The 25154-nt window shown below is 61.4% G+C and overlaps 2 protein-coding genes across 7 annotated transcripts in view; one reads left to right on the top strand and one right to left on the bottom strand.

Moving 5' to 3' along the window:
* The first annotated feature begins 1537 nt into the window (after nucleotides 1–1537).
* Nucleotides 1538–10279, top strand: MPG (N-methylpurine DNA glycosylase). Its single transcript, XM_066383090.1, has 4 exons — nucleotides 1538–1678; nucleotides 3753–3986; nucleotides 7127–7331; nucleotides 9835–10279. The coding sequence occupies exons 1-4, from the start codon at nucleotides 1655–1657 to the stop codon at nucleotides 10209–10211; spliced, it is 840 nt and encodes a 279-aa protein (XP_066239187.1). The 5' UTR covers nucleotides 1538–1654; the 3' UTR covers nucleotides 10212–10279.
* Nucleotides 10280–10587: 308 nt separating this feature from the next.
* NPRL3 (NPR3 like, GATOR1 complex subunit) overlaps nucleotides 10588–25154 on the bottom strand; it is a 47578-nt gene continuing 33011 nt past the window's right edge. For 3 of the 6 annotated variants that reach the window (XM_066383083.1, XM_066383085.1, XM_066383089.1), the window contains 8 exons: nucleotides 22779–22916; nucleotides 20696–20852; nucleotides 17885–17991; nucleotides 15986–16115; nucleotides 14716–14754; nucleotides 13755–13944; nucleotides 12931–13123; nucleotides 10588–11044 (listed from right to left, as the gene is read on the bottom strand). In XM_066383083.1, the coding sequence (XP_066239180.1) occupies nucleotides 10879–11044; nucleotides 12931–13123; nucleotides 13755–13944; nucleotides 14716–14754; nucleotides 15986–16115; nucleotides 17885–17991; nucleotides 20696–20852; nucleotides 22779–22916 (1120 nt within the window). In that variant the 3' untranslated portion in view covers nucleotides 10588–10878. The remainder of the gene's footprint in view (nucleotides 11045–12930; nucleotides 13124–13754; nucleotides 13945–14715; nucleotides 14755–15985; nucleotides 16116–17884; nucleotides 17992–20695; nucleotides 20853–22778; nucleotides 22917–25154) is intronic. The other 3 variants (XM_066383084.1, XM_066383087.1, XM_066383088.1) reach the window with 2 other exon arrangements.

The following is a 25154-nucleotide window of genomic DNA, read 5'->3' as shown; positions in this document are numbered from 1 at the left end:
AGTGCTACAAACTGCTGGGTGGCTTCCAGCAGGCTGGAAGGCACTGTTCCTCCCTCCCCAGGAAGCCTTCATTGGGGCCCTGGGGTGGGGGTGGGAGTCTGGAGGGCTGGAGTCCAGTCCCCGGGCTGATCAGAGGAGAAAGAGCAGTTGGAAACCAGGGTCCTCCCAGCTGGACTTGCCCTAAGACCAGGTGCCATGATCATCTGAGACCTGCACCCCTCCCCCATCACATGACCCGTCCAGCTCCCCTTCCCCATCTGACACCATGCTATGCCTAACTGCTCTCCCGGGCCCTGAGTACCCTCTCCCAGGGCCAGGATTTTCCAAGGACAGGGGTGGGCTGTATAGGGGGTGGGACTGTGTTTGCACAGCAGAGGGGCCTTGCAGACCCAGATAAACCACAGAGTGACAGAGTAGAGGGGTGGCTCGGTTGGGTGTGAGGTGCTACCAGTGAGCCCTCCCCTCCCCCCCCCCCGCCGCCGCCGCCGCCGCCACCGTCGCCTGGGAAATTCCCCCGGAACAGCCCTATGCCTGAACAGCAACTACCCACGGCCTTCCCTTCCTCTGGGCCAGGCACTGCCCTCCCCAGATTCCCCTTCCGTTCCCTCTGGGGACACAAATCTGACCAGAGACTATAGGCTAGGCGGCCTGGGGTGGGAGGGAGGCGAGTAGGGGGGATGGATGCAGTTGGCGCAGCGTGTAGGGAGTGGCATCAGAAGTGATGGGCAGCAGTGTTCCCCATTCTGCCCCAAGCTGCTGCCCGGCAAGGCAGCAGTAGCGTCCCCTCGAGTCCCCACTGCCCTAGTCCAGGCCTCAGCCTCACGAGGAGGCTGGCCATGCTCCAGCAGGCCCACTCCAGGATGGGAGGAGCGGGGGCTCCACTGAAGACAGATCCCAGGACCGCCTGTGATGACCCTGGCATCCGCTTCCTGGACAAAGTCTTTCCGGCCCACTCCCCCGCCGCCCAACCTGCCCTCTCCACGCAAATGACTCCCTCCTAGGTCCAGGAAGGTGTCCCAGAAACGGGTATCCTGTCACCTCCCTCATGTGACACATCCACGTGTACCCCATCGTCTACAGGCAACTTCCCCAAAACACACCTCCAACCGGGGCCCCTCCAAGGGCCCAGTCAAAGTTCATGACCTAACAGTCCTTTCGGTGGTCTGACCACCGGCTGAGGGTGGAGTGGGCTCTACGGTTGTGGGGGGACCAGAGAAGAAGAGGGGCCGGGAACAGGTCAGTGGGAGAGGCATCGAGATGCGGCGACTCTCGTCCCAATCCCAGCCGCCTTCTCCCCCTTCTCACACCACAGAGCCCCAGCAGTCCTGGGCCTTTGTCCAGGATGGGAGGTGGGGGGCCTGGCAAGGGGATCTCCCGGAAGCCTGGGTCCCGCGGAGCCCCCTCCGTGTGGCCCCACCCCCGTGTGGCCGCAGACTGAGAGCCCGGCCCGCCTAGGGGGCGGAGTCTGCGCCTCGCTCCCGAGGCCGCTCCACCGGGCTTCCGTCCTCCTCTGCGCAGGCGCCGGCTCCATCCCCGCCCACCCCCACCCCCGACACCCCACCAGGGGAAGAGGGGAGCTTCCGGGGTTAGCTCGTGGGTGGTCTCTGCACCGGGCTGGTCCCAGTCCCGAAAGACGCCCCGCGGGAGCTGCGGGATGCCGGTGCGTGGCGGGACCCAGGTGAGTGCGCGCCTGGGTGAGCGCGCTTCTCGCTCCACGAGTGGCCGAGGATCAATCAGCCTTCGAAGGCGAAAATCTCACCCGGAGTCGCCCAGCCCGCAGAACACCAGTAACGTGCGCACGGCTGGCCCCCGACAGGGCCTCCGGTTCCCAGGCAAGGGCGCACCCGCGGGGTCGGGCTCCCGGGTGGGCGCCATTTGCCAGAAGTCAAGTCGAGGCCAGGTCCGAGGTCTCCCAGGAGTTCTGGGAGGAGACCCTGGCACCGACACTGGTTAGAGCCCAGCTCAGCTGCCTCTGCCCAGGCGCCAGCCTCCCGTCAGAAATGACCATGGGACTGGCCTAGTCGTTACCCCTCGTGTCTGTCACAGCCATATGAATGCTCTCCGGTTCTTTACTTGTCCCCTGTTCGCCCAGGTTTTGATGAAGGCTGATGGGTCCCTTGGAGACCCCCCACCCAGGCCACGCCCTCTCAGCCTGGCCAGAGACTGTTGTCCCAAGTCTTGCCCGTGGGTATTTCCGGTGGAGAGTGTTTCTTCTAACGTTAGATTCGTTGAGTGCTTGCTGTGTGGCAGCCAAGTGCTTCCCTGGTTTCTCCCATTTCAGTTCCAGTGCCGATGTTGTTGGTTCTCTTACGGTAGATGAGGAAACAGTGGCCGGCACCTTTGGGCATTTTCTGGGCCTTCTCACCCAGGGAACCCTCATTATTAACCAGGGCCAGGTGATGCGTGTGAGGTGCCCAGGTGCACGGTTTGAGGTAACACCCTGGGGTGCAACAGCAGGGTCACCCCATTCCCCAGCCCTCGGGTTAAACAGCCATGAAGGCCTCGGAGGCAGTTTCCAATGCTAGGTCTAAATGGGGAAGCGAGGCCTCTCGGAGCCCAGTCCCTGGACAGCCGTAGGAGTGTCCCAGCACCCAGGTGGGCCAAGGCAGAGACCCACGTGACCCGAGTGCCATGGGACAGACTGGGGGCCAAACTCGAGGTGAGAGCGGGGGCAGCAGCGTCCCAGAGTCTGGTCCCGTGGTGGGTGCTGACAGACGGGCTGGACTGCAAAGACGGTCACGTCAGTGTCCCTTCTCAGCAGACTGGCGGTCTCCACTTGACATGGGATGTCAGCGCTTATGATAAAAATAATGGGTCTGTCACATGCTAAGGAGACATGGGTACTAGTGACGCTCAGCCCTTGAGGATGGTGCTTCCGGGCCCTGATGCTTGCCTGTTCCCATTATCTCCCCCTGTTCCCTTTATCTCCCCCTGAAGATCAGCTGTTCCTAGAACAGCACAGGGCAGGTGCTCAGGTTTCAGGGTGGGGGTGGGGCAGGTAAGAGGCAGAAAGTGTGTGTTGGGGGTGTCTCAGCAGGTCCTCCTCATCCCTCAGGAGAACTCACCTTCGCTCTACTTGCTCCTGATCATTCTGACACCCTGGGTCCTGAGGCAGAGGATAGCTGGGGACTCACTAGGGGGTCATGTGCTTAGAGTGGGGCCAAGCAGATGGTCAGCCTGGTCCTTACCCACCTGTGTGTGAGAGGTCATTCTGAGGTGGGGTCTGTCACAGTGGATGTGTCCATGGGGGCTGGGGGGGGGGGTAGGTGTGACCCACAATTCATTCCTCCAAGTCCTGGTTAAGGTCAAGCGCAAAGGGGCAGGTTTCCAGAAACAAGCTCAGAAGTTCATCTGGGATCCATGTGCTAAATGGGAATCGGAAGATAGCAGCCCTCTTGTCCCAGGCTCAGGTGCCACTGTCCCCTTCCTGGGCCTTGCAGCCCTTTGCCACCGAGTTGTATATCTCCTGCATGTGGTGGGCATGTGAAGCAGAATGGTTACCCTGTCGCCGCTGCCACCAGCCTTTCCTCACATGCACTCATTTTCCGAGGCCTCCTGGGGCCCGCTTGTGCCCAAGGGGCTAAGGACATCTGGTCTGGCATTCTGTTTGCACAGAGTGGGTCCCTCATTTTCCAGATGGAAAGCTGAGGCAGGCAGTCAAATGTGGTCCTGATGCTCTGCACGTCTGACGTCACCGCACAGTCCTCTGCCCTCTCCTAGTCAGAGGCTTTATTTTGTCTTTCTCATTCCAGCTTTCCCGCAAACTGGGGCAAAGAAAGCAGCGACCTTTGGAGACAGAGCAGCATCAGAGCCTACCAGATGAAGCCCACACACCTTTCCCCAAGGTGCCCCGCCGGGGTCAGCCCACGACCCTGAGCCCCCAGCGCAGTATCTATTTCTCAAGCCCAAAGGATCACGCTGCTCGACTGGGATTAGACTTTTTCGACCAGCCTGCAATCCCCCTGGCCCAGGCGTTTCTGGGACAGGTAATGACGTAGTGACGCGGCCTCTGCTGAGGTGGTCATCGCCATGCGACGTCTGGGCCCCAGACCTCTGACTGCAGAGCACACATCCCTGACTCGGCCCTGTTTTGCGCACACTTGTTCCTGGATAGCTTCACCTCAGTGGTTGGGGCCGGGATCCGATGGGAAGGGCGCTGAGGTGGTTAGTGGTGTTTGCCCTCAGTGGAGGCAGGGGAGCCCGTGTCTGCCTGCGTGCTCTGGGCACTGGGGACATTAGCCTGCCTTCTCACCTGGTATTGCCCTCGGAAGAGCTTGTTTTCTTTTTTTTTTTTAATTTTTATTTATTCATTTTAGAGAGGAGAGGGAAAGACAGAGAGAGAGAGAGAGACAGAGAGAGAGGAGTGACAGAGAGAGACGAGGGGAGGAGCTGGAAGCATCAACTCCCATATGTGCCTTGACCAGGCAAGCCCAGGGTTTCGAACCGGCAACCGCAGCATTTCCAGGTGGATGCTTTATCCACTGCGCCACCACAGGTCAGGCTTTCTTTCTTTTTCTGTTTTTTGTATTTTATTTTTTTGTTTTGTTTTTATTTATTCATTTTAGAGAGAGGAGGTAGAGACAGAGAGAGAGAGAGAGAGAGAGAGAGAAAGGGGGAGGAGCAGAAAGCATAAACTCCTATATGTGCCTTGACCAGGCAAGCCCGGGGTTTTGAACCGGCGACCTCAGCACTCCAGGTCGATGCTTTACCCCACTGCACCACCACAGGTCAGGCTGTTTTTTTAAGTGAGAGGAGGGGTGATAGTGAAACTCCTGCATGAGCCCCGACTGAGATCCACCCAGCAACCCGTCTTCAGCCAACACTTGAAACAACTGAGCTATCCTCAGCGCCTGGGGCCAACACTTGAACTAGTCAAGCCACTGGCTGTGAGGAGAAGAGAAAGAGGGGGAGAGGGAGGGGAAGAGAAGCAGATGGTTGCTTCTTGTGTGCCCTGACTGGGAATCAAACCCTGCATGTCCATACACGGGGCTAACACTCATCTACTGAGCCAACCAGGCAGGGCCATAGCTTGTATTTTTCTCTTTTTCTTTTATTGTTATTTTTGGGGGGATGGAGAGGCAGGTTCCCTTCATGTGCTGGCCCCGGTATTGGTGAGAAGGTAACTTTGCCTACCCTGACCCCTGATACAGTTAGTGCACCTCTGTTGCTCATCTGAACGTTTAACAGTAACAGCATTGGCCACATGAGAGTGGCGGCCATGGCCCGCAGACTGCCCAGTGTCAGGGCTGCTGTCAGGGTCCTCTTGCTGGACCACTGGAAACAGACCTTCTTATCACAGCCATTTCACACTCTGGCCATGGCTGGGCTGCAAAGCGGCACTACTGAATTCACACACTGTCCTCTCAGGGGGCTTTCCGTCACACTGCCTCCTCCCCGGGTACCCCTGAACTTCCTCGCTCAGGCTGGGGCAGGGCAGTGTGATAGCCTCTTTCCCACCGCAGCAGTTCATGGTGCTGGTGCTGGCTCCCCGGGAGCCCCTGTCGCTCAAAGCAGGTCCAGGGTCTGGGCTGGGAAGCAGGCATTGTGCAGGGCGCGCGTGCCAGCAACAGCGGCATTAGCCACGTCTGTCTGGAGCACCATCTCTGTGCCGTTCCTGGGGGTCAAACTCCAGGCCTGTTTTTCTGGTCCTCTTAGGGGTTCCACAGCCTACCTTGTGTCATTTCAGGAGGCTGCCTCCAGGTTAAAATGGCCAAGGTAAGTCGGTTTCTGTGACTAATAGAAAAATTAGTGCCAGGAGTTGGGCGCGGAGAGGAATAGGCCCTAAAACTTGGGCCAGGGGAGTGTAACCTAGAGTGGACTCGGTGGGTCAGGACCAGATCTGTGCCCATGAGAGTGCTTCTGCTGCAAGGGCCAACAGATCCTTCTGAAAGAACCCTAAATAATGAGGGTTTGTGATCTCACATAATGGGAGAGGGGAGTCCCAGCTTCAGGTCAGGGGCCCAAGGACCTCAGAATGTCGTAATTTCCCCATAGGCCGCCATCGTGCCTGCTTGAGCCCGAGGATGGACAGGGTGGCATCCAGCAGAGAAGGGAGCACTTCGCTCTGTGTCCCTTTGGTCAGGGGAGACAGCCTCCCCAGGGATGTCCTTGCTGACCCCTTGGCCAGGCTTGGGGCATTCCTCCACAGGTCATTGCAAGGAGCAGTGAGTTGCCATGACACCCAGACCATTCTCCCGTCACCCTCTTGGCTGGGAAGAGTGCTCCCTTCCCCAGGACCCTCCATCAGCAAAGGGGAGAGATATTTGTAAGGAGCATGGAAGGCGGCCAACATCTGCTACCTGGAAATTTTATCAGAGTGGAAAATTCAAATAGAAAACAATGACAGCAAGAAAAGGACCACGAGAAGCTCCTCTACAGAAAGGCACCTGGTCCCCAAATAGGCCTCCTGGAGGTGTGGGACCATGGAGAGTGGCGCTAATGGGGGACGCCCCGCGGAGCTCCTGGAAAGACGGAAGTCGGGCCTCAGAGATGGAACAGGGCCTTCCTTCCCGTTGGTGTGCCCTCCACACTGCCCTGCCCTTTCCCAGGGCGCTGTCCCAGCCAGCCACAGCTAGGCTGATCCTGGCCCTCTGCCCACACACCCCATTTCTAGTGGAGCCAGATACAGCCCAGGCCATAGGGGGCAGCTGGTCCTGCTGCTCAGAACGGCCTTTCAGAGCTGGTGGGTGGGAGCTGAGGGTGCCGTCCTTTGTGTTGAGGTCAGAGGGAGTGCCACAGGCTCCAGAGCAGCGGTTCCCAACCTGTGGGTCGTGACCCCGGTGGGGTCGAACGACCAAAACACAGGGGTCGCCTAAAGCCATCGGAAAACACTGCCCTGCCCCAGCCTGAGCGAGGAAGTTCAGGGGTACCCGGGGAGGAGGCAGTGTGACGGAAAGCCCCCTGAGAGGACAGTGTGAATTCAGTAGTGCCACTTTGCAGCCCAGCCATGGCCAGAGTGTGAAATGGCTGTGATAAGAAGGTCTGTTTCCAGTGGTCCAGCAAGACGGGACGGGCAAGTGGCTGGCCCTGGTGTGTCCTGAGCTGGGGAGGCAAGGTCCAGACTATGGACTGTCAGGTGGAGGAGACCCATCCCTTCCTGCCCTGAGCTGACACTGGCTGCCTGCAGGTCTTGGTCCGGCAACTGGACGACGGCACAGAGCTCCGTGGCCGCATTGTGGAGACTGAGGCATACTTGGGGCCGGAGGATGAAGCTGCCCACTCGAGGGGTGGCCGGCAGACCCCCCGCAACCGTGGGATGTTCATGAAGCCGGGGACCCTGTACGTGTACCTCATCTATGGCATGTACTTCTGCATGAATGTCTCCAGCCAAGGTGAGCACTGCTGGGGGCCGGAGCAGGAAGCCTGGGCACAGGCCCCTCAGCTGGCAGCTGGGAGACAGACCCCTGCGGGGACCAGGGTGGGGCACATGCTTGAGTGGAAGACGCCATTGCTGGTCTAGGTCAGGGTTTCAGGAGCTCTGGCTGTTCTCACAGAGGGGCAGGGGGCCTGTGAAATACAGAGGTCATGGGCTGACCTGAACACTGAGCACAGGTTCCCTGAGACCACTGCTGGTCCCAGAGCTCAGAGCTGGTGTCACCGCTAGCCCAGACTCATGAGGGGGCTGATTGCAGGGAAAGGAGGGAGGAATCTATTTTAGTTGAGTCGGAGCCTTGCCTGGCAGCCAGCTATGGAGCCTGAATCAGCTGTTCTCAGTCGGGGGTGCCTCGGCCACCCTGGGGGGAACGTTAGACAATGTCTGGGGGCCTTTCTGGTCATCACAGCTGCTGGGATGGTACTGAACAGCTCACGATGCGCAGGAGAACCCCAGCACAGGAAACCATCCACTCCAGATGTCAGCAGAGCAGAGCAGGGAGGTGCTGCTCTGGTGACCCCAGAAGACCCACACACCTCATGGGACCGTGGGGGGCAGCCTCCCTCCTTTGTGAGCAAGTGGCTGTTTTCTGGGTGGCCGGTCCTCTGAAGAGCCCACGGCACCCTTCTGTTGGAGCCACTGCTGATTAGGAGCCGGTCTGCCCATCCCACTCTGACCAGCCAGTCCTGGCATCCACCTGCCAAGCCTCTTGCTGGTCCCAAGATATGCGAATGCCTGAGGCGGCCAGTGCGGGCATGGGTTGTTACCCTGGAAGCCAGACATGTTTGCTGAGTGATTCTGGGGGTGTGGCAGCTGTGATGGCCCAGAGAGGACAGCGGGGCATGTTCAGTGCCAGAGCTGCAGGGGCAGAGGGGTGGGGGAACCCGTGCCTGGCCCAGTAAAAGGTGTTAGTGAAACTGAGTGACCAGATGTCAGAGGATGCTGGGGACCACCCCACACCGCCCTGTTATCATCCTGGAGAGCTTATTTTGGTCCTCGAGCATTTCTTTGGCAACAGCCAACCTCCTCCTGTGTGAGGTGGGGCTGAATTCAGATAAGGAGACAGTCCAGCGGTGCCTGGGGCTGTGGTCAGCACGGGGGCCGGGCCAGGGCTTCTAAGGTCAGACAGGCAGACATGGGAGGTGCTGTATTACTTTCTAGACACATGACCCAAGATGCCCTAGTTTAAGGGGGGAGGAAACCCATGGGTACAGTCAGGGTCACAGGTTATCCAGGTGCGTCAGGGAGAGGGGAGGCCGTGCCCATGATCCCTGCCCACCCGCCTGTGTGGACGTGCTGCAGGAAGGACCAGGAGAGCAGGCAGGGGAGATTGTGGAGGCCAAGCAGGTGAGGCAGTGCCGGCAGAGGGGCAGGCGTGGGATCGGAGGCTCAGTGGGGAGGCCAGGGCATTGAGACTTCATGTCAGGATGCAGGACTAGGGACTGTTCCAGGAGATGGGCTGGTGGGGCGGTGACAGATGGCATAGGTTGCTCCTTCCACCCCCCTGGGGGCCTGGGGAGACAGTGGGGGACATGTGACACCCACAGCAGCTCAGGGTGGACACAGAGCCGTGAGGCTGGTGGGCTGGGAAAGGCCCAGAGGGGCTGGAACTTTGTTTCTACTGAAGTGTATCTTGAGGTCCTATGAAAGTGGCTGATTAAAAGTGTCTGGTCACAAAAACCCCACTTGCCAGCTGCTGGCTGGGCAGGAGGGTGTGGCTGCTATGTCCACGCAGGGCCAGCTTCCGGGTGCTGCTGAGGCCCAAGAGTGGGGATCGGCCTGGCCACACCTCAGGCTGAGCCTGACTCCCAGGTGGAAGGGTAGGTGTGAGTCAGGAGAGCTGGTGTCCCAGGATTGTGGCTGCCTGGCTAGGCTTCAGATAACCATTGCCCCCAGCAGGGCAGGGCCAAGGGAATTTGGACAAACGTGTCGTCTTGGGCCCAGGGTGTCAGTTTACTGTCTGGCCACTGAAGCAGCCTGGGCTGGTGGGGTAGAGCTGGGCCAGCAGAGATCCCAAGGGAGGCGAGGGGTCCTGTTGGCAGGCACTTCCGCCCTGCTGGTCTCCCCACCGCGTCATGGGATGGGCGCACCCAGCACCCTCTGCATGAGCCCACCTCCTGCTTGCCCAGTATACACTCAGTGGGGAGAGGCAGATGGGGGATCCTGGGGCAGAGCAGGGGTCTGGGCTAGGCCCAAAGCTTTCTGCCCCAGCTTCCTGGTGGGGTGACCATGCCCAGAGGTTTCCTTTACAGGCCTCAGCCCTGCTGCTGATCACCAAACCAGAGGCGGCCAGCGGGAGGCCCCAGCCAGGGCCCCGGGAGTGTGGGGGTGCCGGAGGAGGGGCAGGCAGGGTCTGCACAGTGAATGAGGACAGGGGTGCTCAGGAAGGCAGCTGCATAGTCCCTGCCGCACTGGTTGTGCCTGGGGTAGGGAGGACCAACTGCCCGCTGTCTGTCCCACAGGGGACGGCGCGTGTGTCCTGCTCCGAGCGCTGGAGCCCCTGGGGGGCCTGGAGACCATGCGGCAGCTTCGCAGCACCTACCGGAAAGGCAAGACCAGCCGAGCCCTCAAAGACCGTGAGCTCTGCAGTGGCCCCTCCAAGCTCTGCCAGGCCCTGGCCATTGACAAGAGCTTTGACCAGCGGGACCTGACCAAGGACAAGGCCGTGTGGCTAGAGCACAGCCCCTCGTGGCCCAGGGAGTCGGCTGTGGTGGCCGCAGCCCGAGTGGGCATTGGCAGCGCAGGAGAGTGGGCCCAGAAGCCTCTGCGCTTCTATGTCCAGGGCAGCCCCTGGGTCAGTGTGGTAGACAGAGTGGCCGAGCAGGACGCACGGGTCTGAGCAAGGCTCTGCTCCTGACAGGCTTTTTAATTGTTCACAAACCAAATAAAGGCTTCATTTCTAGAAAATATGTGTCTTGTGTCTCAGCCAGAACCGCCCTCAGTGATCAGCTCTTCCCCCAGGAAGGGGACATCGGGCCCTGTGTGCGCAGCAGGGTGGGCAGAGAGCTGGGCCAGCACAGACTTCTTCCCTCAGGCCCGATGGAGGTGCCCCCCACCCCCGTGAGGGAGGACTGGGACCGCCAGTGCCGACCCACCCGCAAGGGGCAGCCAAGTACGCACCGGGGACCAGCCCAGGCCCGTGCTTCAGGCAGCCAAGGGGAGTGGACGGCGTGGCCATGAGCCTCCTGAAGGCTGACAGGGCTCTGGTGAGGGCCAGGCACTCTGCCCTTAGTCTTGGAGGAGCCAGGAACACAGGCAGGATTGGGGGCAAGGTCAGGGAAACGGGGGACAGGTGCAGGCCCTGCCCACCTCAGAGCCTCGCCTTCTCAGCTCAGACACCCGATGATTTGAGGACTGCATCGGAGAGAATGCCGAGGGCAGGAGCCCCACTGGGCAGCTGAACCGGCCTGAAGTGAGGCCTCAGAGCTGAGGACTCAGGCCAGGCGGTAGGGAGGGAGCCCTGGGGTGGGGAGATGCTGGTGCCCCCACCCCCTGCAGCGCCTGCCTCACGTAAGCAGTGCCTGGAAGACGGCGATGACGGGGTCTTCGTGGGTGGCCACCACCAGCACGCTGCGGAACTTGTCGAAGAGCATGAGCAGCTGGGAGCGCCTGGTGTTCTCATTGTACATGATCTCCTCCAGGTGGTGGCGGCCCCGGAAATACTGCAGCAGCCTGGGGGGGGAGCACAGTGCCTGCTGGCCTGTGCTCACAGCCACGGAGCAGCCACAGCCCACAGCAGAGCTGGCGGGGGGCGGGGGGGTCTCAGGCCCAGGGAAGCAGCCACCCACGCCCCCCAACAGGAGCAAGTAAGTGTCCTGGACCCACTTCCCACCAGTCCCCTGAAGTGGGGCCACAGGGACACATGGCTGTTGAAACCCTGAAGCCCATCTGAGCCTGCAGGCCACACCCACCCTCAGCATTCTGGCGTGGGTGGGGTAGCACGGGGGACAGGTCTGCTAGAGGTGTCTCTTTTTCATGATACTGTGGCAGCGAGCCCCAAGTAGCTCTGCATCCAAATGGGTCACTGTTCCAGGTGGCATCTGCAGCTGGGGCTGAACCCATGCCTGGGCCAGCTGCTTAAAGAGCTGCCTGGTCCTGGCCAGTGGCACAGTGGACGGAGTGTCATCCTGGAGCGCCAAGGCTGCCATTTCAATCCTGGGGTCACTGGCTGGATCCTGAGGGAACTAGCTAGATCCTGAGGTCACGGCATCGACTCCAAGGTTGCTGGTTTGAGTCCCAGTATGAAAAGCAATCAATGGGCCCTGGCCCTTTGTGGTAGAATGTCAACCCGACATGTAAATGTCCCCGGTTCGATTCCTGGTTAGGGCACACAGGAGAAGCGCCCATCTGCTTCTCTACCCTTCCCCTTCTCTCTCTTTTTCTTTTTCTCTGCTCTTGCAGCCATGGCTCAACTGGAGCGAGTTGGTCCCAGGCACTGAGGATGGCTCCATGGCCTCCACCTCAGGCGCTAGAATGGCTCTGGTTGCAACAGAGCAACACCCCAGATGGGCAGAGCATCGCCCCCTGGTGGGCATGCTGGGTGGATCCCGGTCAGGGTGCATGCAGGACTGTGTGCCTCCCCTCCTCTCAATAAATAAAAAAAATTTTTTTTAAAAAAATCAATGAGTGCACAACTAAGTGCAACAGGTTGATGCTTCTCTCTCTCCTTTCTCCTCACGCACTCTTTCTCTCCCCCTTCCCCTCACTCTCCCTCTCAAAAAAAAAAAAAAAAAGCTGCCTGGCATGTGGTTGTTAACAGGGGCTCAGGCCCTGACAGCCTGACCAGTTACAGAAAACCATATATCTACATGCCTCCTAAGTCACAGGTAGGTGTGGCAAAGTCTGTGTCACCTATGATGGGGGGGTCACCTGTGATGTGGAGATCTGGGTCCCCTGACTCCCAGGCTGAGTCCTGGGAAAATCCCTGCCAAGCCCCTTGAGACTGAGGAGTTGCTGCTGCTTCCGGAGTGACAAGAAATGCTCAGGAAGTGCTGGAGAGAGTCACAGGACAGAGGCACCCGACCCGGTGTGTCAGCAACGACAGCGCCTCACACCGGCACACACAGGCACCAGGGGGGACATCCGAGTGCATGGGACACCCCTCGACCCTGAGAGCCACCTGTTACCCATGGACTCAGGCTGGGTTGTTGGGTATGTCCCCGTCCCCTCTGTCCCGACCCCAGCCCTGGACTCAGGCTGGGGTTGTTGGGTATGTCCCCGTCCCCTCTGTCCCGACCCCAGCCCTGGACTCAGGCTGGGGTTGCTGGGTATGTCCTGTCCCTCTGTCCCGACCCCAGCCCTGGACTCAGGCTGGGTTGCTGGGTATGTCCTGTCCCTCTGTCCCGACCCCAGCCCTGGACTCAGGCTGGGTTGCTAGGTATGTCCCCGTCCCCTCTGTCCTGACCCCAGCCCTGGACTCAGGCTGGGGTTGCTGGGTATGTCCCCGTCCTTCTGTCCCGACCCCAGCCCTGGACTCAGGCTGGGGTTGCTGGGTATGTCCCCGTCCTTCTGTCCCGACCCCAGCCCCGGCCCCAGCCCAGCAGCCCCCCGGCCCCCACCTGGCAAACATGCGGAGGTCCTCGGGGTTCTGGGCCGCGGGCACGCTGAGGATGGCCGCCCGCTCGTGCTCCGACAGGCTGGCCAGCAGGCTCTCTGTCATCCGCCTGTTGAGCGGCGAGTCCCCACTGGGGAGCAGCTCTGCACTGGAGGTGTCCATGCTGGGGCTGGTCAGGGTCATGTCGTCGCTGCTGGCTGGGATGGGCACGGGTCAGAGCGCGGCTGGGCCCCAAGAACTCCCCTCCCACCCCATACGGATGACAGGGAGCACTGGGCAGGCCAGGTCCTCACGGAGCCTAAAGCCCACAGCCAGGCCTCAGCCTGGGGAGGTGCCGCCCACCAAGCCTCCCAGCCCCTCCTCTTCCCCAAGCCTAGGGAACTGGGGCTTGAAAATGCGCTGCTGCCTTGGGGGTCATGCTTGGCCACAATGGCTCTTTCAAGGAGGGACCATGACAGTAACTGTCTCCTCACAGGCCCTGGGGCACAAGGTTTCCATTGTCCTCCCAGTGATGGGTGACAGGTGACAGGGCAGGCTGGGAAGGGCTGCTCCTGACTTGAGCAAGCCTCTGCTCAAGAACCCAAAGGTACAGCCTCCTTCCCAGAGCCACGGAGGGCAGGGCAGTGGGGGAGAGGGGTCTGCTGTCCCCCTTTCAGGAAGGCTGTCTGCATGAGGCCCCGCTGCTCACACGAGAGACAGGCGTGTGCACGTACGGCCACGTGAAGGCCGCTCACCATTCCCAGCAGCGCCCTGCTTAGACCTCCCGGCCACCACTCCCAAGTCCCCAGGTGCTCCCCCCAGAGAGATGCCCCGGGAGGGGACTCCTACTTGGGGAGCCGAAGCTGAGGGCATTGGGGGTGCTGAGGCTGCGGCCGCCGACCCTGGTGGTGAAGGGGACCTCGTCCTCCCGTGGGCGGGGCTCGTCCTGGCTGGGCGAGGCCATCAGGCAGACGTAGGTGTGCAGCTGGACCAGCAGCCTGTGCTGCAGCATCCACACCACCATCTGGATGAGCTGGGTCTGTGGGACAGGCAGCATAAGGCCTGGGCCCTGGGGGAGGCTGCCCGCCCCCGCTGCCCTGTTCCCTCCCTGCTGGGACTGGGGGGCCACGGCCTAAGACATCACCCCTAGTCACCCTGGAAGGAAATCAGGCAGGGGGTGCCCGAGCTCCAGAGCCCCGACTTCGGGCAGGAAGGCCCCCGCTCAGGAAGGAGCTGTGAGCCGCCGGCTGGTCTGCAAGCCCAACTGCTCCAGGGACAGCAGCACGGCTGGGAGAGCCGCGGGCCTCACCTGCACTTCTCCCACCATGCACCTGGGCCGCCCTCGGGCCTGGCCTTTCTTGCCCAGACCGGAGGAGCAGGGCCTGTGATGTGGAAGCACACTGCCCCCCGCTCTGAGCTGCCCCCTCTGCCCTGTCTCCCCCAGTCCACTGGGCCCTGCCATTGAGCCCCACCACCGCCCGGAGCTGGGCCTGTGGGACCCGCCCCTGTGGCCTGGATGCTGTTCGGAAGGAGGCTGCAGGTGGCCGCCCCGAGAGCAGAGCCCTCTCTTCAGGTCAGCCCGAAAGCCTGCCCACGGCCAGGGACCCTGCTGAGCGGGCGGTCCCCAGGGCCTGGCTTCCACCCCTCGCCCACGAAGCTAGCACCTGACCAGGAGCAGCGAGGAGCCCTGCGCGGGCAGAACGCCAGGACTGGTGAGTAGGAAAATGCATGCAGGTGGTGGCCGTGTTCTCAGAAACACACACTACTTGCTCATCTTTGGGGGGTCCCCTCCTGGGAGGGGCTCGCTTACCAGGCATGGAAATAGGGGTGTACCATGGGCATGTATGACCTGGTCAAACCAAATAAAATTGAAAAGGATTGTAAAATAAACTTAAAATTCAATTAACAAATAAACCAGAGGCTCCATAAGCACCGAAGAGCATCTTCCAGACCGGAAGCAGGAGGGGAGAGGCCGGCAGCCTCCCCCAGGGACTGTGCAGCCGGAAACCAGCTCCATCCAGGCCCCTGACAAGGCGTGAAGGCGTGAGGCTGCCCCTCAGGCAGGGCCTGAAAAACCCACCCACCTTCCAGACCATCAGGAAGTTTCTGTTGGGGAGGGGCAGGCACAGATGCAAAATGTGTCTTTCTTTCGGCTGGCATGAGCTGGCACGGTTCCTGGAGGCCAAAGCTCCATGAAAGACGGCATTTAGAGCTCCGTCTCACTCAGCATCTAAATGAACTGAGGAACCAAGATCGCCTTCTCATTCACAATTTGACAAAGAAAACGGCTTGCTTCAAGAAACTGGTTTTGCCTAACACATCCGTTTATTAAAGCAAAGACTTTACTTCCGAAGGCAAAACTTTGACAATACCCAGCCGCATCTCCGACACCTGTCCCATCTGGTCCTGCCCAGAGCCGGGCATTCGGGGGAGGGGAAGATCCAGGCCACACTCAGCCCTGCCACAGCCCCGGACAGAACTCACCGTCCATTCCACATGCCTCACATCTCCCTGGAGCTCCTCCACCCACCCCTCGCCCTGGCCCAGATCCACTGGGGGGTCCTAGCCTAGCCTCTCCGGGTCCTCCTGGATGAGATTCTGGGTACCAGTGAGCCTAGACCCAGGGACCGCCTGGATCATGATGGGAGGGAAAAGCAGGGCAAGCCCAGGCCAAGTGAAAACAACACTACCTCTCATCCTCCGTGTGTGGGACCCAGGCCCAGAAGCGGGCACCAGGTGGCTCTGCCCGCCCCCCCCCAGGGAAGATCAGCACCCTCCTGACTGGGACTCCGACTGCGGTTCTAACCCTGACAACAGCCTCCTGCAGCCAGGTGGGCTCCAGGGGGTGGACGCTGGAGGGTCCGGGACTGTCTGTCCACACGCCGGGTCACTGGCCAAGCACGTGCGGGCGGCCGGCTGGGGAGCCAGTTTCACTTTCCCCGGCAGTGCTTGTGCATCCTACACAGCAAGGCCCTGCCCTCCCGCCACCAGAGCTGAGGGAGCCACAGCACTGAGGGCCCCGGACCAGAAACCCAGGCTGGGTGTGCAGTTCCTGGGCTCCCCCCGCTCCGACAACTCACCTCTTGCACAGGGGGTGCGAGGGGGTTCCTGAACTCGGACAAGGAGACGGGTAAGGAGAACTTGGCGAGGACAGATGGCAGGTCATGCGACGGGAACTGGAGTGAGAACTGCTCCGCCAGCGGGGAGTACCTGGAGAGGGGAGGCGGTGTCTACGGGCCCCGCAGCCTCCCCAGCAGGTTTCCCAACCCCCGTGCCCAGGCCCTGAGCCTGCGCCGGGCAGCCAGGAAGTGCAGCAGGGAAGGCAGGGCAGGGTGGGCCCCATGAGACAAGAGCCCAGTTGCTTTTCCTCAAGGGGCAGCAGAAGCCACGGGCACAGGCTGCCCCACAACCCCTCTGAGCGACTAAGTCAAGGCCAAGGCTCCTGACCTCCCAGCAGGCACCCCCCCCCCCGAGTTCACTGGCTGTAGACATGGCAGACACAGGCCCTCCCGGAGGCTGCAGGTGCCGGGGGAGCACAGGCCCAGGGAGCGCCACAGGGTGCTGGGCCACAACTGGGACCTGGGTACGGCAGAGACCAGGCATCTGGTCCCAGGGAAGGCCTGGCTGACCTGCGGAGCACCCCCAGGAAGGCCCTGCCAGCCACACGCCCTCCGTTCCAGGGCCCTGGGCTCTGGCAGACAGCGGTACCCCCCCATCCCGGGGCCCTGGGCTCTGGCAGACAGCGGTACCCCCCATCCCGGGGCCCTGGGCTCTGGCAGACAGCGGTACCCCCCTCCCATCCCGGGGCTCTAGGCTCTGGCAGACAGCGGTACCCCCCCATCCCGGGGCCCTGGGCCCTGGCAGATAGCGGTACCCCCCTCCCATTCCGGGGCCCTGGGCCCTGGCAGAAAGCGGTACCCCCCTCCCATTCGGGGCCCTGGGCCCTGGCAGACAGCGGTGCCCCCCCATCCCGGGGCCCTGGGCTCTGGCAGACAGCGGTACCCCCCCATCCCGGGGCCCTGGGCCCTGGCAGATAGCGGTACCCCCCTCCCATTCGGGGCCCTGGGCCCTGGCAGAAAGCGGTACCCCCCTCCCATTCGGGGCCCTGGGCCCTGGCAGACAGCGGTGCCCCCCCATCCCGGGGCCCTGGGCTCTGGCAGACAGCGGTACCCCCCCATCCCGGGGCCCTGGGCCCTGGCAGATAGCGGTACCCCCCTCCCATTCGGGGCCCTGGGCTCTGGCAGACAGCGGTACCCCCCTCCCATTTGGGGCCCTGGGCCCTGGCAGACAGCGGTACCCTCCATCCCGGGGCCCTGGGCCCTGGCAGATAGCGGTACCCCCCTCCCATTCGGGGCCCTGGGCCCTGGCAGACAGCGGTACCCCCTCCCATTCGGGGCCCTGGGCCCTGGCAGACAGCGGTACCCCCCTCCCATTCAGGGCCCTGGGCCCTGGCAGACAGCAGTACACCCCCTCCCATTCGGGGCCCTGGGCCCTGGCAGACAGCGGTACCCCCTCCCATTCAGGGCCCTGGGCCCTGGCAGACAGCGGTACCCCCCTCCCATTTGGGGCCCTGGGCTCTGGCAGACAGCGGTACCCTCCATCCCGGGGCCCTGGGCCCTGGCAGACAGCGGTACCCCCCTCCCATTCAGGGCCCTGGGCCCTGGCAGACAGCGGTACCCCCCCTCCCATTCAGGGCCCTGGGCCCTGGCAGACAGCGGTACCCCCCTCCCATTCGGGGCCCTGGGCTCTGGCAGACAGCGGTACCCCCCTCCCATTCGGGGCCCTGGGCCCTGGCAGACAGCACCCCCCTCCCATTCGGGGCCCTGGGCCCTGGCAGACAGCAGTACCCCCCTCCCATTCGGGGCCCTGGGCCCTGGCAGACAGCGGTACCCCCCTCCCATTCAGGGCCCTGGGCCCTGGCAGACAGCGGTACCCCCTCCCATTCGGGGCCCTGGGCCCTGGCAGACAGCGGTACGCACAGACACACGCTGGCATTGGGAGAGAGCATGTAGACGTTGTTCTCGCACAGCGGGTAGATGATGATGGCCTTGCCCCAGTACACTAGGTGAGCCGCAAGCTGGAAGACCTGCAGGGAGAGGGTCCGGCGGGACAGTGCCGGGAGGCTGACCCACTGTGGCTTCCGCCCTGACAGCCCAGCCTCCCCAGGGTGCCTGGCACAGCTAGCACACACCGTTCTCTGTGCTCAGAGCAACAAGCCTTTTTATCACTGGTCCCCGTACAGGGACTGTCATTTCCCACCAGGACTCTGTGCATCACTGGGTCGGGTCAGCTGGGCAAGGGCTTGGCTGGACATTCTGGCAGTGGCCGGCTCCCCACCTCCACCAGGACTCTGGCAGGGGGATGAGTTTCCACGTGATACTAGATGTGGGGTCACTGAACTGCCCTCTACCCCGGGCACCCACCCGTGTGCCCCAGAATCCTGGAGAACATCCCACTGCCCTGCTCTCCTGGACCCTTGGACATCAGGATGGGCCACAGAAAGACCGAAATGGTAGAAATCCCCTCCAGCCTCACAATGGGAGGCCAGGTCTGAGAACACGGCACCACCTCGCTTCAGGGAGAGAGAGGACTGGGCATTCTGGCTTCTGCATCACCCTCGGCAGGCACTGCCCCCGGCGGGCCCGCTGCCCCTCCTCACCACCGAGATCCTCCAAGGGGAGGAGTCACCCCTACCTGCATGCAACGCCTACGGCACTGCTGAAGAAACCCGTGCTTCACCCTGGCACATGGGCCCTCCAGTGTGCCACCCCTTGAGCACAACAGAAACTTCAGTTCTATCCCTGACCCTCTTCTCTGTCATCCCAAGTCCCACTGACCACAACCTTTCCCCGGTGGTCTCCACCTCCCGTCTCCCGGCGGCCAGAGCGCCATTCCGGAGTCCAGATGTCTAAAGTCACTGTCACGTGGCTGGGCACAGGTGTCAGCAGAACAGCTCTGTCCAGAGACTCTAGGGAAGACTGCCCTCTGCCTCTGCCAGCTGCAGCGCTCCTTGGCACGTGGCCACAGAGCGGGCACACTCCCTCTGGCTCCCTCTTACAAGAGCCCTTGTGACTATACTGGGCCCACCCAGAGGATACAGGACATTGCCCCATCTCAAGACCCTTAATCACACCTGCGAAGTCCCACACAAGGCCACTTTCACAGGTCCTGTGGATCAGAATGTGGAGGTCTGTGGGCATTCTTCAGTTAATGTAGTGTGATCCTAATTTTGTTATTCAAAACCAATGAGAAAAACCTAGAGAAATCTACAGTGTTTACGTCTGAGATATTGGATTGTGGGGACTTTCTCTTTGTGTCTGCCATTTGTGGGCTACTTAAACTTTTATAAGAAAGAACATATTAATTCTATCATGACCAAAAAATCTGAACACATTTACTTGTAGATTTAAAATCACTGGTGATGGTCACACCTGACGTTGACACGGACCCGCACTGGGCCACCCACTGTGGGAAGCAGGCGTCCCAGACATTGGTGAGGTCCGTCCCCAGGCCTGGGCCCCAGGGGCTGCCGTACAACCAGCCAGCAGTGGGTGTGCAAGGGAACTAAAACAGTCTCCCCACGACAAGGCCAGGCAGGGAAGCTAAGGGGACATCCTCAAAGCTGTGTCTTTGTCCGAGGAGACTGACAGCAAGGTGAGGCGTGGCGTCCAGACAGACTTCATGCCGGGCAGCCTCAGTGGACAGTGAAGGGTCAGCATCTTGTAAAGCTTGCAATGGGAACTGCCGTTAGCTACTACTGCTCAGGATACAAACTCGGCAGTGCGTATTTAAGGTGCTGTGAAGGCAGGTAGGACGTGGTCCTCACTGGAGCCCACGTGAAATACCAAGGCAGAATCCCACAAATGTTCTCACAGGGGGCGGACAAAGGTCATAGGTACAGATGAGGGAAGGCCCAATTCTGGATGACAGAATCCAAAATGACTGCTCTGGGAAAACCCGGCCTGAGAGTCAGGCCAGTTGGACAAGCTTCTCTGCCGCCCTTCATGGGCCCCAGGGGGCCAGCCCTTCCTGGGCTCCTCCTCCCCAGCCCAGCCTGAGCAAGCTGCCGCCCACTGGCCTTTGCAGGAACCACATGTGGGTGAGACAGACTCTGCTGCCCTCTGGTGGCCACATGGTGCCCACTGTCACCAGCACCTGAGGGGCCCCTGCCCCTGGCCTACAATTTCTTGCTGTGCTTTTCCTCACCTCCTGACCCCTGCCCAGGCTCCAATCAGATCCACAACCAGGCTGAGGGGCCCTCCTCCAATCAGAAAGGGCAGCCCGCAAGCACACGGTGCAGCCAGGGGCTGGCAGCCTGCACAGAACGCCCACCCTCGGAGGGTGGTCAAGGCCCCGAAGTTAGGTCCCAGCTGTGCGTGTGGGCAGAGCCACACTGTGTCCTGCTCTCCCTACTCCCACCTCAAGGATGCAGTCCTGCTTTCTCATGTGGCCACCCTGCCCTGGCATCCTGTCTGCCCAGCTCCGGAGGGCCTCACTGCTCCCTGCTGCAGCCTGACCACCCTCAGAAAGGAAGTCAGTCAGTCCTGCAGCTAGTTCACAGGCCAAGCCTGAATCCAAGCCTGACTCAGCTTCCAGAACCTCCAGCCAGGCCCAGAGCTGCCTGTCACCGGCTTGTCTGGACGTCTGGCCATCAGCAGCCCGCTCTCCTGACACCCCAGCACCTCCCAGCTCCAAACAAGGGTCACCGGCTGTGATGTGCCCGGCCCCTCCTCCCGCCCGCCTTCCCCACCACGGGGGCCCCCAGACCGGACCGGACCACAGAGCACTACCTGCAGCAAGGCCAGGTCCGCGTCCTGGGCCAGCTGCTGCAGGTTCTTCACGGCAGACGTGGTCTTGATCACGCGCACCAGGGCCGGGGAGCAGTCGAGCGGCAGCTCAGCCAGCAGGGCCTTCTCGTCACTGAGCAGCAGCAGGGCGTGGTACGGGCTGTGGGGCAGTCGGCCCGCAGGACGGGTGAGCCACAGGCTCCCGCACCGGCTGTGCACCTGGAATACAGGTGCAGCGGGGGCCTGCAGGCACTGAGCAGCAGCAGGGCGTGGTACGGGCTGTGGGGCAGTCGGCCCGCAGGACGAGTGAGCCACAGGCTCCCGCACCGGCTGTGCACCTGGAGTACAGGTGCAGCGGGGGCCTGCAGGCACTGAGCAGCAGCAGGGCGTGGTACGGGCTGTGGGGCAGTCGGCCCGCAGGACGGGTGAGCCACAGGCTCCCGCACCGGCTGTGCACCTGGAATACAGGTGCAGCGGGGGCCTGCAGGCACTGAGCAGCAGCAGGGCGTGGTACGGGCTGTGGGGCAGTCGGCCCGCAGGACGGGTGAGCCACAGGCTCCCGCACCGGCTGTGCACCTGGAGTACAGGTGCAGCGGGGGCCTGCAGGCACTGAGCAGCAGCAGGGCGTGGTACGGGCTGTGGGGCAGTCGGCCCGCAGGACGAGTGAGCCACAGGCTCCCGCACCGGCTGTGCACCTGGAGTACAGGTGCAGCGGGGGCCTGCAGGCACTGAGCAGCAGCAGGGCGTGGTACGGGCTGTGGGGCAGTCGGCCCGCAGGACGGGTGAGCCAGAGGCTCCCGCACCGGCAGTGCACCTGGAATACAGGTGCAGCGGGGGCCTGCAGGCACTGAGCAGCAGCAGGGCGTGGTACGGGCTGTGGGGCAGTCACCAGCAGGACGGGTGAGCCACAGGCTCCCGCACCGGCTGTGCACCTGGAGTACAGGTGCAGCGGGGGCCTGCAGGCACTGAGCAGCAGCAGGGCATGGTACGGGCTGTGGGGCAGTCGGCCCGCAGGACGAGTGAGCCACAGGCTCCCGCACCGGCTGTGCACCTGGAGTACAGGTGCAGCGGGGGCCTGCAGGCACTGAGCAGCAGCAGGGCGTGGTACGGGCTGTGGGGCAGTCGGCCCGCAGGACGGGTGAGCCATAGGCTCCCGCACCGGCTGTGCACCTGGAGTACAGGTGCAGCGGGGGCCTGCAGGCACTGAGCCTCAGAGAGCGGAGACCACGGGAGGAATTAGACACAGGGCCGTGCTCTGTCCAGCGTCCTTTAAACATCTGCAAGATTACTGTCGCTTTCAGAAAAAAAAACAAATCAGAACAAAACTGAGGAAGGTCTGATGACCGGACTCCATCTCCCACCTCTGGGATGGCCCAGCAAACATTTGTTGATTGGAAAAAAATGAACGAATCTTTCCTAAGGAAAGAGTCCCAAATATGGGAAAGGAAAACCGTGGCTGCGACTAGGAACAGAACTGTGTAAAAGTACACTTAGCAGGGGAGGCAGGAGGGCAGACGCGGACTCGGAGCAGACTGGGGGTGGAGGGAATGAAGCAGTGCTCTGCTTCTGTCTTCTGCCCAATTTCCGTAATTTGCTCAGATTTCTTTTTTTAGTTAAAAAACATTTAAGGAACTGGGGACTTGGTTGGGGGCGGAGACTAGAGGAAATTGGGTTCAGCTCTTTCTTTGCAGGAAATTAGCCAAATTAAGAAAGAGAGATCCCACACGTTCAGATTCAAATGCCAGACCGGTGAGCAGCACCATGCGGGGACATCCCTCCGGAGGAGGTGCGTCTACCCCCCCCACACACACAGGCCCGACCCCACAGGACAAGGACTAAGGGCGAAGACCTCAGCGTGGGGCCTCAGGCACCCAGGCAGTGCCCAGAGGGCCCAGGGGGAAGCTGGGGCTGGTCACTTCTATACAAAACCAGACACAAAAACGTGTGTTTTTACTTCTGTCAACGGAAGAGCCCTATTTGCCAGCTTCTGTGGCAGAAGAGGAACAGAACTTTTGGAACAAAGTGCGTGGGGAAACTTCAGCGGGAGAGAAGGGGACCCAGGGAGGGCGCTCAGGCCGGCACTCACCGGATGGCCTTCAGGCTCCGCTCGATGGCCTCGGGGGGGATGAGGCTGGCAGCAGCGTAGTGGATCTTGTGCGGCAGGCAGAAGCTCACCTCCAGCCAGCTGTTGATGTGCAGCCGCACCACGCCAGACGTACACAAGCTGCAGACAGCACACTCCATCACTGTGGGAGCCACCGTCCACTGACACAGCAGTGCCTACCCAGACACAGCTCACACCAAACCCTGCTGAGGGCTTCGACCCAGTACAGGACTCCTGCTGGTCGGGAGAAACTACCAGTGCAAACCACCGTGGCAAGAAAGTATCTTTGCGGACCTCAGCAGGTGAAGAGAAGAAAGTGTGTTTGGAACACACACACAAACTGTATTTCTGGGCAGTCCTGGACTCGAGTCCCACCAGAGCGTGAGGGCCGGAGGGAAGCTTGACCTCTGGCCCAGAGGCTCAGTGCGCCGGGGGCTCTCGTGCCTCTTCCTGCACACCTGACGGGGCCCATCACAGGTGGGCAGCCCGGCCGGGCCCGGCCTATCTCCCAGAGGAGAAGGGTGGGGGTGCCAAGCGTCTCAGGATGTCCTGTCAGGCAGGGCACACAGCCTCCAGACGCCAGCAGCGCCCCACAGCGCCACAGCCACTGTCCAAACCGGCCTCGGTGAGGACAATTTCACTCTTCCAGGTGCTTGGGTCCTGCTCAGGCCAAACACGGCAACTCTGTCCCTGACCCCTCATTCCTCTCACGTCCCACCTCAAACCATTAGCAAATCCTTTTTTTCTTTTTAGCGAGAGAGAGAGACAGACAGGAAGGGAGAGAGATGAGAAGCATCACCTTGTAGCTGTGGCACTTTACTTGTTCATTGATTGTTTTCTCTATGTGCCTGGGCTGGGGTGTGGGGGGGGGGGCTCCAGCTGAGCCAGTGACCATAGGGTCATGTCTATGATCCCATGTTCAAACCGGTGACCCTGTGCTCAAGCTGGTGAGCCTGCTCGCAAGCCAACAACCTCAGGGTTTCGAACCTGGGTTCGCAGTGTCCCAGGCCAACGCTCGATCCACTGAGCCACTGCCTGATCAGTTCCATTAGCAAATCCCTGTGACACATGCAGGGACCTACAAAGTCCAGACCTTCTCAGCACTGGCCCCCGCTGCCCACCCTCCCCCACAGACCCCCATGGCTCCCATCTCCGCTGTCCCAGCCAGGACCCCAAAATGCCAGCAGCAGTGCGTGACCTGTCCACATTTCTCTGACCTTGCTTGCTACCCAGGCAGATCCAGCTACAGCAGGACCCTGCTGCTCTCTGGGCCCTTGTCCTTGCCCTTGACCACAAGTCCCCCTCCAGGTGCCCCAGAGCTCCTTCCCTCCTTCAGGTTTCAACTCAAGTGCCACCTCCTCAGTGAGGTGGACCCTGACGCCGGCCCCAGATCCACAGGCCATCTGACTGCGGCTCGCTTGTCACATGTGTCCTGAGCGCCTGACCATAGGACGCAACTACTTATCTGCTGGTTAATGCTGTTTCCTCAACCAGAACTCAGCCATGAGGTGGGGTCCTGTGTTTTGTTCACTGCTCATGGTATGGTGGCTCAGTGTGGGACACTTGGGGGCACTGAGCAGTTCATAAATGGAGCAAGGAAAGGGCCCGGGGAATGTGTCTCTGGCTCTGGCGGACTCTCAGAAGCCCTTGCCCAGAAAGCGGGCTCCTGGCAGCTCCGGATGGCCGCATACTCCCCGCACTGGGGAACTACATTGAAAGGGGCCGTTTCCAGCAGGAGCTTCTGAAACTGCCCACAGAGAAGCCCTCTGACCTCCGCCCCACGGCCTGGCTGCCCCGCCCCTGCGCTCAGTGCAGAGGAGGAGAAACTCCTGGCGCTGACCCATCCTGTGCCCCCTGTGAAGCCCGGCCTGCCGCGCCCCAGCCAGGATCAGCGGTGCCCTTCACATCACATTCCAACCCTGACAACCGTTCCCAGGTGGCCGGATGGGCCCCGGTGCCCACAGCCGCTGAGTGTGGGGCAGGCCAGAGGCTGCGGAGGCTTGCCGGGAGCTGGCCCATCGCCCAGGCCTCAGCCTGCTTTTGGGGGCAGACAAGTGCGCGGTGTTGGGAGCAGCCCTGTGGCCCTCACTCCCACGTCCACAAGCTGTTCTTCCGGTCTCTCCCCTCGAGTCTCAAGCAGCAAACCTGGACCCCAAGCTTCTCCCCACAGGCCCACTGGAGGGCCGACAGAATCTGTGGACAGCAGTGTCAAATGCAAAAGTAAGTCTGGATTCTCTCAAGCAGGGAATGGCAATGGGGAGAGAAAACAGTGGGAGGAACAGAGCACATCTCTCATCTCAACTACTCCCAGAACTCCTGCCAAACTGCCCCACAGCTCCCAAACACCGTCTCCGCCCT

Source organism: Saccopteryx leptura, chromosome 4 (genome assembly GCF_036850995.1).
Source record: "Saccopteryx leptura isolate mSacLep1 chromosome 4, mSacLep1_pri_phased_curated, whole genome shotgun sequence".
Taxonomy (NCBI): Eukaryota; Metazoa; Chordata; class Mammalia; order Chiroptera; family Emballonuridae; genus Saccopteryx; species Saccopteryx leptura.
Note: the sequence above shows the minus strand (reverse complement) of the source record. Positions and strands in the feature narration are given on the sequence as shown.